The 15623-nt window shown below is 41.3% G+C and overlaps 1 protein-coding gene across 8 annotated transcripts in view; it reads right to left on the reverse strand.

Annotated features, from left to right (window-relative positions):
- Positions 1-9985, reverse strand: part of RAMP3 (receptor activity modifying protein 3) — a 52005-nt gene extending 42020 nt beyond the window's left edge. Inside the window, exon 1 of one of the 8 annotated variants that reach the window (XM_048049005.2) lies at positions 9765-9945. In XM_048049005.2, coding sequence (XP_047904962.1) covers positions 9765-9816 — 52 coding nt within the window. In that variant the 5' untranslated portion in view covers positions 9817-9945. Of the gene's footprint in view, positions 1-9764 lie in introns of all 8 variants that reach the window. The other 7 variants (XM_048049004.2, XM_048049007.2, XM_048049006.2 and 4 more) reach the window with 7 other exon arrangements.
- Between the last annotated feature and the right edge of the window lie 5638 nt (positions 9986-15623).

Genomic DNA, 15623 nt, shown 5'->3' on the forward strand with positions numbered 1-15623 from the left:
ACTGTTTGCTTGAAGTAAATTCTCTTCACACTGTTTTAATAGAGTGGTATAAATGAATGTGCTCCTTGAAGGAAATCCTAACTCAAGATCCTCCTGGAGAGGAAAACTGAAGAAGAATAAGAACAGTGTATTTGTTTCCATAGTAAAAATAAATTCATGGCATTAGAAACTTTTTAAAATGTTTAAACATGATAATAAGCAACATTACAGGGACCATGACCTGATGTATGGTGGCCAGAAGAAGGTTCCAGAGGACGATGCTCCTCATGAAGTGCTATAGCCTACTGCCTGCAGAAATGATAAGAACAGCTTTTCCTAACAAACCCAAACCATCTCTGGTTGTATTCACTTCTGCCCCCTGTTCCCAGGGTAGTTAGGAAGGAATGCTATTCAGGATGTATCTACAGGCCTTGCAAAAGCCTTGTGCTCATTTTCATCTAAACTTCTGTGAGACCTAGTCTTTGGGTCTTGGGATACAGTGCTAGTCACACAGTTTTATAATCTCTTCATCAACCAAATCATAGCTCTTAATAATTTATGATCAAAGATAAATATGCTTTTAGCAAGAGGAGGTGAAAACCTTGTTTTCCCCCCTAAATGTCTGCACTTCAAGTTCATTATAGCCTTGTGAGGAACTGCTACTGCAATCTCCATTTCACATCAGCTATGAAAATAATGATGGAACTGGAAATTTGTCCAAAGCCAGAAACAGAAATCAACATCACACGGAGTACAGTGTCACCCCAACAGCAGTCCTGTGCCAGAACCTGTCACACAGCCATCCCCTTCTCTCAGATAATGTTGCCAGAGCAACTGAAGTACATGACAATCCCTCTCTGCCTGAGCTAGCGGTGAAATGTGTCTGCTGTGTAATTAATAGAAAAGGTACATCAATAAATGAGGCAACACAGTTCAGATTTACTCCCCCAAAAAAGCCATCCAACCTGCAACTACAGTGGAGAGACACTCTCCCAGTCTGAGAACAGTGATATCCACCAAAGGCAGTATGCATATCCAAGACCTGTCTGACACTAGCATCTGATCACCCTTGAAGCATGTATTTGATGTAATGGGTACTCATTATTGCAACTCGGCTGCCTGTCATTAGCTGAAGAGGCAGGAAAAGACAAAAGAAAATGTGATGGAACATAAAGTTTCCCTATAATAAGGAAACGTAAGGTCAGCACCATACTGACTTTATGCCTATCCACCTGTGAATGAGTGTAAAACACCAGTCCCTCAAGGCAAATAAGGACTCTAATCTGCTTCTCTAGAATAGCCCAAGAGAGGTTAAGTGAGTTTTTTCTTTTATTTTCTTTTAAATAACCTTGTGAAGGGGAAATGACCCATGAAAGTTTCACAGACAAAGGTCACAGCACACTCCCTCCTGAGGAAGTCTTTAAAACCGTGAGATACTTGAAGACATTAAAAGTTTCTTCTTCCCTTGACAGACAGAACATTTAAATGAAGATACTGCCAACACAGAAGGCCTGGGAAAATGTTTTTTCACATTCTGACCAGACAACTAAAAACCCCACCATGCAAATCCACCTTGTCTTGATGCTACATGCACTCCTCTCCTCATACTGTTACTTACCATGTTGTGTCATTTTACCAACATAACTTCAATAGAGTCACATTTTCACTGAATTCTACGCCTATCATGAAAGAGTAAGTTGGGTTGATCATTCAAGTGTGAGGTTGTTTTCTTAAGTAGACAAAATAGTCTATGAGTGCTCCAGAGCTTGTAGAATTCTAGAATCATACCATAACCAAAGTTGGAAGGGACCCCCAAGGATCATCAAGTTCAAATCCAAAAATCAAACCATACATCTGAGAGAATTGTTGAAATACTTCTTGAACTCCAGCAGGCTTTGTGTGCTACTTCCCTACGGAGCATGTTCCAGTGCCCGATCACTCTCAGTGAAGAACCTTTTCCTGATATCCAACATGAACCTCCCCAACACAGCTTCATGCCATTCCCTCAGATCCTATCGCTGGTAAACACAGTAGGAAAAAATGCCAAAAAGTATTTCTCCCACTGGGTCCCCTAAGGTAAAAGAATTGCTAGGGAGTGAAGAAATTATTTATGGAGTCAGGTTAAAACACTGAACACAACCGACCTTGAACAGCAGGCTCCTGAGATTCTCAAATTTACACATTTCTGAGCTCTGTGATGGTTGATCCATCATCCAGAGTTCCCTGATGCACAGCAACCCTATTGTTTCATTATCCCAACCTTATTTGCATAGCCTTTTTCTCAAACTTTGACACCATAAATAATTAAGAACTTCTTCCGTAATTTAAGAATAAAAGAAAAGCTCATTTTGGGGACTGCACAAATAAACATCTGCATAAATTCAGATGCAAATATATATATATATATATATATATATATCTTGCTATTCCAAAAAGCATCGGAGCTAACTGTACTGTGTGACTGCTAAGACTTTGGTTTCATAACTGGGAGTTTAGTTAGTGGCACTTGAGCCGACTGCTTAGTTTTGCACAAAACCAGCCTCCCTGCATCACTATAAGAGTGTTTCTATAACTCTTTGCTGCTGTACTAGGGAGTAAGTGAAGTGTTTTAATTCACCCTCACTTACAGAAAAGAGTGCTTCATACAGTTCCTGTCACTTCAATGTGTATTCATATCTTTCATCCCAAAAAAGGGGAACTAAAATGAAAGCGTAGACATAATCTGATCAATATTTGTTATTCTCTATTGAACCATACACCATAAGAGTTTCTTAAGCACAAATACCATCAGTGAAGCTGCAAAACAGTTTATCTAAGTCTGCCTGCTTTCACAGTCTCAGAAACATTCTTGGTCTGAAATTTTCCCCTCCTTTGATCTCATATTGAGGTGAAGCTGTTTTTCCCTGAAGTCTGAGGAAAATTATTCTCAAGATTTTTGAGTCATGTAAGAAATCAGTACAAGAAAGTAGGGAAGAGCTTCTTCCAATCATCTCTACACCAAGCCAATAACTTCTGCTCAAATGACAATATATTCTTCAAAAATATTTCCAGTTGCAGATTTCAAGATTGCAAGTGATGGAGAATTCCCACTTCCTATGGGAGATGTTTATTTTTGATTGTTTCTGCCAATATTTATTTCTTTGGCAAGGTTTTTTATAATTCATTACATGATAAAGTATGAAGTAGCTCAGAGGAAAAGGAAGCCAAACAATGTCTAAGCATACAACAGCCCAAATCTCCAGAAGACCAGTATAACAAACATCCTTACGGCAGTCTATGTGTCCCGTACTGCCCTGACAGAAAAGCAAGAAAAGGATAGAGCTGAAGCCTCCTTTAATTAAAACCCACTGAATAATGCCAGATTTAAAATATTACTCTACCACACAGATTTTTTTCTTTTATTAAAAATACATAATTTAATGCATGAAGAGCATTAAGATTTCTTTCCAAACTCTTGAAATGCAGAAAGACAAGAAAACACAAATAGTTTGTGGAGCTTAATTTTCCTTTCACCTTTCCTTCAAATTGCTCTGACTTTGTTTGGTGTTTCTGGTTTACACTACAGCTAGTAAAAAATAAACTGGACCCATAGTTACTGCATCAATACTAGCTCTATTTCACTGTGCATCACTAAGTATTTTATGGCATAACACTTCCTATTCCGAACAACCTCCTGGAAGTATGTTCAGCAGCATCATTAACCTAATGACAAAGGCAGAGTTGCCGGAATGCAAATCCAGCCTAGGTCCAGTGATCAAAAACAAGGAAGGAGGTATTTCAATGACTTTTTAATATGATACAGTAAGTACTAAGTTTGAGTTTATTTTGTGGTGTGAGGTTTTTGTTTGTTTGTTTTGTGATACTTAGCTTATAACAAAACTATATACTGATGTACTTTTCTAAAATAGGAATATAGGAGTTTTGATACGTACTGCATTACAACCAATGACTCCATGGAAATTCCAGCTCTGAGAGTCTTTGAATCGAAAACCAAACTTTTTTTTTTGTTTTCATATTTCACTTGAAGATGTAAACTTAATTCTGTACATAGTAAACATAGCTAAACATTTAAATCTCTTCTAACATTACATTAGACAAATTATGTTCTTGATATGTGGAGATCTGCTGGGAGTAAAGCTGGAATAGCTCATGAACTCATGAGGTGCAGAAGGACTGTGCAACACCTGCAGTGACTTGCCAAACACAAACATGAAGAAATTAGCTCCACAGCCCCAAGCAGCTACCAGGCAGCAAAGCCAGATGGCAAGGTTGAGATACCCTCCAAACAAAGGGTCCCCTTCACTTCTAAACTGCAGAATGTGTCCAGGTACCCCACAGACAGTGGAGTCTCTTCTATAAGACTGACTGTGGGCACCCACATGGCTGCTGTATTATCACATCTGTGAGGACATCTTCCTCACAGCCACGATGATGTTCTCTAGTGCACAAAGAGGCACAGGGGGGTGAGCAACAGGGAGGACTACAGATCAAATCCAACAATTTCTAACCCTCTTCTGTCCCAGTACTCTCTAACCTAAAGTTCAAGAGCTTAAGCCTTGGAGGAAACCCAGATTTTCTGTCCTATTAATGAACACTTGAATGGCTTCTACAAAGTGTTATTTCTGTCCAAGTATCTCCCAGTCTGTTCACAACACCCAACAGCTGTGAACTCTCTTTTCCTTGATGTTGAAGGCAGGAGGGCCACACAGACCAAGCGTAGCATATCCTGTCACATCTCGAACTAAGCATTTTTGAAAAATCAGAAGTGCAAGAATATTTTCTAAAAATTACAGTCTTTAGCATTAATCTCTCTGCACACAGAGGAACACAAAAGAAATTGGTCACTTACAACATTTGGAAACAAAACTCTGAGTTACTACGAAAAGTGACAGTCATTATTGGCTGATGTAAATTACAGTATTTCCTCTCACACTGCCTGAAGAATTTTTCCCCATATCATGCTCTCCAAAATAAGGGCAAATTAGTCACATTTATTAGGGTGTGAAAGTAATAAAACAGATGCTTTATTGTAGGGTGCGGTGCTTCTGCATAGTCCTTTGCTTACTCAGCTTAATCTGGTTAGATGCGAACAAGATGTGCCTTTGTCAGTCCAGTGCTGTGCTATGGCCTCAGCAGGGCCTATCACATTATCATCTTCAGATCAGAGTCTCACTTGGAGAATAGGTGGAGCAAACAAAATCCCTTCTGCAAAAGGCCATAAATCTGGCCGTCTGCTTCACACTGATAAAATTCTCTATTCCAGGGCTAAATATAGGCCACCAGCTGTTAGGCAGACATGCCCCTCGTTCAAGCCAATATAGTAGGTCATGTCAAGCTGCTCTCAAGATAAAGGCAGGGACCCTCTCTAGCCTTCAGATCATTTTAAACAGCACCATCACACTTTCTTTTAAAGCCCTTTGAGAGGAACCAAACTGCTTCCTCTCTTCAGTCTGGTCTCAGGGAAGCATAAATATGAACACAGATCAAACCTAAAAATTTCTGGAAATGAAGACTTCCTTTTTTGCTTTCTACTCACTTCTTTCCTCATATTCATACCCACATATCTTCCTCCCAAATGACCCAAAAGCTTCAGGCAGATTTTTAGGTTGTTCTACACATACAGCCACTCGAAAATAGTCTTTTTTTTCTGTCATTTATATTTTCCAGTTTATCTCAATACAAGACTATATTTTCAGACTCTTATTTTATAAAAAAAGTACAGGCTGTTTTCATAAAACACAAAATAATATACCTCTATTCTGAAATAGGATGTTTCATGCAACAGCTTTTGCTAAAATAAAAAGGTGTGAATTAAAACAGGCTTCATTATGTTTGTGAAAATTAATCTCTTTATGAGCCTTAAATGAAAACACGCTTTGCTTTCTTCGTACCTCTCTCTCAAGCACTAATTTCAACAGCAAAGACACAGATGGTAGCAAACAGAGTTTTCTAAAGGACACCCTCACTTTGTTTCTTTCCTGAGTTGGAAAAACTGAAATTTGATTCATTTGACTCTAACCCAAGCCATGAATCATCTCTTATCAATGGAGACGTAGGAGAAACTGGAAAAAAAAAAAAAAAAAAACAGGTGCTGCTGCAATGTTTGAATACAACTTAATGGGCAAAACCTCCCACAGTTCTCCTTGAGGTGACCTGTTCTTGCTCATGACCCTTTTCTTGAAATCTCATGGTGCTTGTGTATCTTCACCTACAGTGCTACCTGCCTATCTCAGTAAAGAATTCTAGCTTCAGTTTGCAGCCTCTCATAGATTGTCTTGCAGATATGGCTAAAACAAACCTAAAATCTAGGGCCTCACACCTCAAAGCTATTTACAAACTGACCTAGTATTTAGGCAGGGAAATCTTACGAAGTCAAGAGGAAGTGTTTACTACCTTAATGGTTTTCAGGATTGGATCTCACTTAGATTGGTGTAAACTGGGTTCAGAAAGCCCACTTCCTTCCAACCCAAATTCAATCTGGAGTTACCTTCAAACCCTTTGGTATCATCCCAACTGGCTTCTGGGAGCAAGAGAGTTGGAAATGGCATTTGATGCTCTGTGCTACCACCTACAGTCCACCCCCATAAACTTTAGATAACTGAACTCAAACGGTAAATACTGCTGTCAAGTGCACATAGCATGAACCTGTCTCCCGTTGCCCATGCAGACCTCAGTGAAAGGACAACACTTTCCCAAGAAAAGGGATCAGGAGAAACAGAAAGGGTGAAGGACAGTGGGAAGAACATATGGATCCAACAACAAGTTGGAATACAGGTTGCTTATACACTTAATGCTTTGCTTTCAGGTGATGTTGATGGGGTCTGCTGATCTTCCTGCTCATCTGGTTTGAAAATCATGTATTTAGAAAATGAAGCATATTTATTTTGGTAGAGAAGTATTTTTGTTATAACCTTCTGTTCTGTTTCAAAAGCAGATGTTCTGCCTTGCAAAGGTTTATTTGTTTTACACGCACACCCGCCTGGATCTACTAAATTCAGCACTCCCACACTGGTTTTCCCTTTCTTCATCCCACCCTTTGCAGCTGCAGAACAGCATGATAGATTTATAAAGAAGTAATACACACACACACACACGTTGATTTGGTTTTCAATCTTTAACCTAGCAAAATGGTTTCCCATTTGTGTTCCCCACCATCACAGTTCAAACTTCCTAGGAGTTATGGACACTGTGTTCCAGGCAAGGGGAACTCAGGACCTTACAAAATTCAGATTTTGATACATTATTTTTTTTCCAGGATTGTTTACAGGATGAGATATGGTCTTTAAAAAAAAGATAGTAAGAACAGGCATCTGAAGTCAGTCTCTGTTCCCAGCTTTCTAACCGTCCGGTTGTTCCCCTCTTGCCAAAATGTTAAGCTTCTGCTGAGAAACAGGATTATGAAATGTGAACAACTATATACAATCTTGGAAATCTGCATAGGAAACTATTCCTGATAAGTATTGTAATCTCTCTGTATGTGTATACATACACATGCTGTATATATACACATACTGAGAAAGATTCCTCTAGAATTTAGAAAAATTTCCAGCTTTATTCTGATAGCATCTTTCAACTCATATACAAATAACATCACTGAAATATGGACATTATGCAAACGATGAAGGAGCAAAGTTTTGGACAGGGATGTCAAAACAACAACTACTTGTATAAAAAGCCTACTTAGTCTGTTAAATGTCTTGGTCAAGCCCTTAAGTTTCTCCTTGCCTTAGCTTCCATACATAGAAGTGGAATATCATAATATCCTACTGGATTCTTTTAAATATATGATTATTTCCCAGGTCCCTAGATCCTGCAATCCACAGATACCTTCTAAGCATCTACACTCTCATGGGAAACTATCAATTACGTGCTCCTGTGCCAGCCACCTCAGTTCGCAGATTCCTTCCCACCAGCAGACACATACACACACCACTGCAAACCCAACTTCTCCTGTATTTTCTGAGCTTCCCAGAAGCAAACTCACTGCCTTTTTTTGCCATCTTTGCAAGGAAAGACAACACAGCCGATGATTCTATGTAGTGATAATGTTTTCAGAGCCACAGACTGAAAGACACTCAGAAAGCAGTGTACTGAGTTGGGAGAAGGTCCCAGTCCCTACCAAGAGAAGCTCCCTACAGAATTCAGTGAGAGCTAACACTGGAGACTCTTCACCTTCCAGAGAGTTCATGGGTCTCTGGTTAATCAAAAGAAGCCATTAGAAAATGAGGAGGAAAGCAAAACAAAAACCTTTTGAAATAACTGATATTAAAAGCATGTTTGCATTGCTTGAAGAAGTTTAGTTTTCAAGCTGTTAAGACTTTCCTTATTAAAAACTTTCCTTATTTTATGTCATAAAACTTTCAAGGCTCCCAAAAGGCTTTTCTACCAGGAAATGACTCTGATTTAATTTAGTTTTTGATTATATCTATCCTTTCCAACTTAAAGTAAAAGTGATGTATTATCAGTTAACAGATATACTTAAACTCATTTCTTTGCTGTTATGCTTTTAAGAAAGCAACTAGCACAGTCAAAAATGTCTAGCACAATTGATTTACCTATGTCTCTGGTAAAAAATGTCTGCTAGCTTTCTGAGCTACAGGGATATTGTCCCTCACTCCACTCATTCTCTGAAAATGAATCTTCAGTAAGTAATTTTGTTTTGTAAAAGTCACATAAACATCAGGATGTCTCCACAGTCAAAAAATAAATAAATAAAATTACTACTTGGTTCCCTGACTTCAAGACTGCATAAATCCTCATCTGTCAAGGCAGGTGTTAGCCATTTTTTTAATTCCTTTTCAGATGAGAAGTAAAGAAAAATAAAATGAGTGATCAATATAAGATTTTAGCAATTCTCAAGCCACAGAGATCAGAAAATTTATGTATTTGACCTGTAATTCTTTTGACAGAACATGTAAGACAATGCTACTGAACGCTATCAACACAACTACTCATTTATTTGTGGGTCTTTTTATAGAAAGCTGTCCAGTGTTTACTAGCTTTGTACTTTGGTAGGAGTATGAAGTTAGTGAGTGAAGTTATAAAGTCCTCAGATAACCCTTCTAAATCTACAAGGTCTGATTTTCTTCTCCGCTATCTGTGACTTGTGGGGAATTAACCTCATCTCTGGGTTTATTGTAGAGGGAAGGTCAGAAATGCCTTCTCCCAGCAGCTTTTGACTTCACTGCAACACACTATATATCTGGGAGTCCTAACACTAGATACCTGATTGGGGGAAAAAAAAAAAAAAAAAAAAAAAACACTACACAAGTGTTTCTAGCAATAAAGTTAATCTTACATTAAGCAAAAGAGCTGAAGGCTATCTACACTTCTAACCAATGCCCATTTGTAACTCAGTGCTCTAATAACAGCACCCCCTTCATCGGCAGCTGCAAACTTTCCCCTTCTCCCGCGACCAAACCTGCCTCCCCCAGGGTCGGATTCGGGCTCCGCGAGGCTGACCAAGTCGGGTCCGTCTCTCAGAGGGGTGCTGTTTGCGAGACCAGCGGAGCAGATGCTGCGCTCTACCCCAGCCCACCCCGCTCCGCGGCGGGGAGCGCTCTCCCGCACCGCACCGCACTCAGCACCCTCGGCCCCCGCAGAGCCCTGCGGCAGGCGACCCTTCCCTCTCTCCCTCTCCAGGAGATGCTCCAGCCCCTTTTCCGAGCTTCACCCCCGCGCCGTGCGGATGCTCGGCCGGTCCCCGCCGACCCCCCGGGGCTGCTGCGTCCCGGAGCATCCAGCGCCCAGCCCCGGGACGCCCCGGCCCGGCCCCCACGACTCACCCCACAGCAGCAGGACGGGAAGATGCCGGCGGCAGCAGCCGGGCGCCTCCATCCCGGCTCGGCTGGGCGGCGGGGGGACAGAAGCCGCATGGGGCGACCGCTCGGCAGCCGCAGCCCCCCGGCGGGCGGCTCCTTGTCATGCCGCGGCGGCCAGCCCCGGGCGGCGGCGGGGGCGGGCGCGGGGCCGGGGGGGGGGGGGGGGGCGCGGAGCAGCTTCCCCACCCCCGGGGGGCTGCCGGCAGCTGGGGGGGGCGGCTCCGAGGCCGGGCTGGGCTGGGCTGGGCTGCACCGGTGGGGTGCTCCGGTTGTAGGCAGGGAGAGGGTGTCCCTGTATGTGTGTAAGAGCGGGCGTGGGTGCATGTGCATGAGTGTGCGCGTGTGCCTCTGCGTGCACACGCGTGCATGTGTGCGCGGGTACGTGCCTGTGCCTCCAGGACCTCCCAAAGCCACGACAAGCAGAGGAATACCATTCCCACCCCACTGAGCCAAAGGTGGAGGAGAGACCCTCCCGCCCGTGGGGAATGTGTCTCCCCGCACACACACAGCTCCTCAGTGTCGGGGGGGGAGGTCGGGGACCCCTACTCCACTGCCCCAGGGAGCTGGAACAGCCTTTCCCCTCCTGCCACCACAGCCTGGCTGAAAGCACAAGGGGCTGGAGGCCACCTGCGTTAGTCCGCCCGCACGCAGCCCTTGCAGTTTGGCCTACGCAGCACCAACACGTTAACTTGCTTAATATTTACAGTTGAACATGGGCAGAGAGCTAGCCTAACCCCACACAGAGCCAGAGTGGCCAGGAGCTCTACAAAAACGCTTATTTTTCTATTTCATCTCTGCGTGGCACTATACAGAGGGAGGATGGTAAGGCTCCTCCTTTTCATCAATACTTAAAGGCTTTATTCTTTGAGTTCTCTCCTCTCTCTAGTAATTTACCATCTCCAGCAAGAAACAACAGATTGAGAAGCTGCTAAAGAAACCTTTTCTTAGCTAAAAATATTTGTACTGCTAGGTACAAATAAAAAAAGTCAGTGTGTTTCTAGGCACAAGGAACGGTTCACCTCAGTAACTGCCTTTCAGTGGAACATTAAATCACGGTCATAGTTAAAGGTTAAATGCACGGAAAAACTTTAAATTTCAGAAAGATTTTCATGCTGTGCACAAGAACATAGGTGCTTTTCTATGTCAGTCATTTCACTCCCGAAAACTTCAAGCACTTGCCTAGAACAGTGCTTTCAACTGCTTTTGGAGAGTGGGACCCCAAAAACGGCAGAACTACACATTGCACGTGCATCCAAGTGCAAGCTACTGAATATACAAACTGAGAGTTACTCTTATTGATGAGTTTATCTAGGCTGAAGAAAATAGAAAACCTGGGAAGCCACAGAGAAGGCTGTGATTCCAAGGTGCTGAAATAGCTCTGCAGACATTTAAGTGCGTCAGTTATAATAAACCTTCTATTTGTGTGTCACTTTTTCCTCTTAACTGAAATGAAATCTTGTAAAATGCCATAAGCAATAAATTACCCATAGCTCAAGGAGATCATCCTTCTGCACAGGGGCTGCCACTTGTGCTTTGCCAGGAGCACTTGCAAGCTGCGAGGGCAAAGGGAAGTACAAAGCACAGCGCAGTGACAAGCACGAAGCTTCTCACACCACAGACCTAGTATAGTATCCTTCCTATTACTATGATCTTGGTTCCCCTTATAAAGTCAGTTACAGGCAATATCTGAAGTTACAATCAGTATTTTCAGGAATTTGGACTGATCTTCAGGAGTGTTATGACGTGCTTAATTTGCAGCATTGTGTATTCAACAATATATTTTACAATATACAGCATACAGCCAATATTTCTGTCACATAGGATATGGAAATAACACCGCTAATTTTTCTTCTAATCTGTATTCATCAACCTCACATGCTTCAGATGAGAAATCTACAAATTTTACAAGTGGAAGTTACTGCTTTCAGCTAGCAAGGTTCAGCATGCACTTCTCATTTTATGCTTGCAGCAGACAGAATGAAGGTGCAATTATTCAAGGTAGAAAAATAGCTAAAATATATAGGAAAATGCACTAATTTAGAGACAGTCAGGTTGTAGTATATACCAGGCCAAGTATCCTAGGTGATATCTTCAGCAACATGAACTAAAGAAAGTATGTGTGATACACAGGTGTACCCGTGAACAAAAGTGTCAATGGGTTAGAACCATTGGTAAGAGGCAACTTAAGACATTTAAAGGTTTTCATTTAGACTGTCTCTCCCCCTCAGCTGCAGTAATGCCAACAAGTTTACTTCAGAAAGGTTGTGAACTCTTTTATTCTGCAAATCTACCTTACTAACATCATGTGTCTGTGCCAGTCGAAATCCAATTCAAATAAGAAACACTACAAATTCCCTCTGCTGTGCTTAGCTCTGAACCCCACCCCAACAATATGCAGTTGCAATAACCTCAAAAACGTAGTTTGTCCTAGTGTCCCAAAACACCACCTCTGCAGATCACCCTTTTTCATGTACCCTGCAGTTTAAAAAAAAAAAAATAGCACTGAAGGTTGCCAAGGAGTCCAAGACAATAAAAGATAGAAGGAGCCAAGCCATATATGACCATTGTTATTGTAAGCACAAGGGTATTCAGGACAGCGTTACATACAGCAGTAAACTCTCATACTCCAGAGCCCGAACTGATCCAACAGAAAAAAAAAAAAATGCTTAGAAAATAAAACATAAAAAGCTGGAGGTGTTACACTATGAAAAGCATCACCTTTCTCCGTAGCCTCAAGTCTCACTTGCCTGTGTGAAGAAATACCTTGTTGGGTTACAGACTGGCAAGTTTTTTTGTACTCTTCTAACACAACATTTTTGCATTAAGATTTTAAAGCCATATTTTATTAGAATTGCTCACTGGCATGAGGACTGAAAGAGCAGGTTCACTTCATCTGTGTTCCTCAACTAAAGTAGGTCATTTTGCTCTCCCATTCAATGTTCCTAGGAATGTGACTTTCCTACTCCAGCAGTTTAAAAAAACAACTGGCACCAGCAGGTCATTAAAATAATTTCCTCCTCTGTATTCTGTTTGCACAATTTCACACCTATGTTTTCTTCTGTATTTTTACCACCAATATAGGAAATGTACGAATATGCCAACAGACATTGTTAAAAAGTTCCCCTCCCTACGAATGGAAAACCACAGTGCATAGAAAAGGTAAATTGATTTTAAGTCAGTCAAATTTGATGAGCAGAAACTCTTTATGCTTATATGACCTGATCTGAAGGGGAAGAAAAGGACATTTTTGTATGTAAGGATCTTCGTTTTTTTTTCAAAAAAGCAGATGTGGATTAGAAAAGCAAACTTACTTTGACAGTATTCTAAAAAGTCACATTTTTTAAGACACATGTGAACGTGTTCTGTCATTTGAGCATAGTTCATAGTTAAGTACCTAACCAATCAATACGTATTTCAAAATGCACTCAATTTCAGAGGTGCTGAGCTGTGACTATCTAGCATCTCTACGACCATTTTATTTTACAAACCCAGCTATTACATGACAGCCTTGAACCTTGAAAATTTGAACCTTATTTCTAAGAAATCAGAACACACAACTATTTTATTAGGTTTCTAGCATGTTAACTGTCTTCATGCAATAACAAAACAAAAACAAAAAAAAATTTGGAAGTAAAATATTCCAAAGGCAAGCTATCCTTGCCATTATCTCCTGAGACTTTTAAATCAGAGGAAGGATGTGAGTAAGTGGATGATAAGCAGAGCAGGTGTTGTACCAACAGAACACATGCACACAAAGCATCTCCATCTAGTATATCAGCTGGCTGATTAATCAGTTGCAGCTCAATGATGTGAGGTGGAATTTACGGCTTGATGTTGGCTAGGGTCACTGGAACAACTGAAGTAAATCCCAGTGTAAAAGAGCCACAAGGGGAAAGTACAGCCTTGTGCTAGGGGAAGTAAGAGGTATCAGAAAACATGAAATCTTCCCAGACCAAAAGCCAAGATTTAAAGTTCACAGTGATGTCAAGCAATGTTGAATACACGCAAGGTGTTTTTTTGCACTGCTGTTGCAAGTCTGTCATTTGCCTCAGTCATCCCTAAGGTTAAAACAAATGCATATATCAAAGAAAACCTAGACAGAATACCCCAGAACAAAAGTATAATTATACTTTCCCAAAAGTCCTTAAAGTGCCTGTGGGGGGGAAAAAAAAGCATAAATATTTAACCAAAAGTATCTATTAGTGCACACCATAAATCAGGCAACTACTTTTAAAGGCAGTATTACTCCCAAATATTTTTAACTTGCCTTGTCTTCTGCCCATGTTCCAGCTGTTCCTCTATCTGGATCATCTTTATTTATCATCTACTCTTCACAACATTGGTAGTGTAACTCTGAATAAATGTCTACAATTGATCTCATAAAGAAAGCTGTTTTCATGGGTTGAGATAGCAATTCCATCTCTTAAAGGATTTCCTTTAACATTCATTTAACATTTCTTTCTTTCCTAGAAGAAATGACTAAAATGAACAAAAGGATCAAAATTTCCTGAACAACATTTCTTTAGTTTGTCTACTTTACTAAATACAAAATCAGCATTTTGGGTAGCAGTGTGATAGTTTGTGAGATGGGTTCAGAAAGCCCAAGAATGATACTGTTCCTCAGGTGAGTGGTTCCGTGGATTTACATTAAATCAGTCTGTGTAAGAGATGGGCATATATGTTTCCTGCAGTAATAACATAGATGTTTACTTTCTTCAATTAATTAATTCTGGAACCTATCAAATATTCATTAATTGATAGAAGGGCTTCTATTCAAACTAAACTTCAGAAGACTCTTATCTTCCTTAGAGGGCTATAGAAAAATATGCTGTCCAAGCAGTAACTGAGAAGATTTATGCAAAGAAGCACATTTCCGTTTTTATTCTAGAAATAATATTAATGGATACATTTAATCAAAGAAATCCTTTGAAGTGAGTTATCTCAACTAAAAAAAGAGAAAGTAATTATCGGACCAGAGATTATATGGGTCATAAGAGATAGGATATCAAACTTTACCAGGGAGAGACACCCTGTGGTAACAGCATAAACTGTCACTCTTGTACTCACCTGCAAAGAAACAGACGAATGAGTGACTTACGATGATTAAATAATAGACTATAGAGCAATCTATTCTAATAACACAGCTAACAAAATACAGAAATCCAACAGAAAAACGATAATTTCTGTTTCCAAAACGCTGCTCCCGCTGTTTTTCCAACGCCACTTCTTACTGCTCTGTCCCTGTTGCACCCTACCACCTCCTACACCACCAAGTGTGTCACCCTCCCAGTCCACACTTCTGGCACAGCCCCAGCTGTGTCCAGCACCTGGCCAAGGAAGCCAGCCAAGAGATGGGGCCAGAGGCAGGCCTGGGCCAGGCCCACCAGCCGTGGGGCTCAGGGCAGGATGGGGCACTTCAGCCTGAGCCAGAGAGGTGTGCCCCCAGCCCCAAGGGTGGAGGAGGGGGTGTGGGGGGGTCCTGGGTGAGGTTCATTAAGGCCTGTTAATGAACTCAGGATCCTGACAGCTCTATCTGTTCATAACTGTTGTCTAGTTTTCTGTCTGTTTCTCAAACATCACTCTATCGTCTTCCAGTCAGCTTTTTTTCTCTCCTCAGTCTCCTTGGCTCCCTATTGTTTCCCACAGTCTCTGGATAACTTAGTCTCCAATCTGCTGCTTCGATCTTGACCTCTTCCTCTCTGCCTAATGCTGCCTCTCACACCATCATCCTAATGTCTCCTTTGAGACATCCCACTGCTAGTTGTGAGGTGACTTGGTCAAGAGGCAGCTCTTCAGAGCTGTTCCAGCACACTGTTCATCCCC

The sequence above is a fragment of the Anser cygnoides genome, chromosome 2 (genome assembly GCF_040182565.1).
Source record: "Anser cygnoides isolate HZ-2024a breed goose chromosome 2, Taihu_goose_T2T_genome, whole genome shotgun sequence".
Taxonomy (NCBI): Eukaryota; Metazoa; Chordata; class Aves; order Anseriformes; family Anatidae; genus Anser; species Anser cygnoides.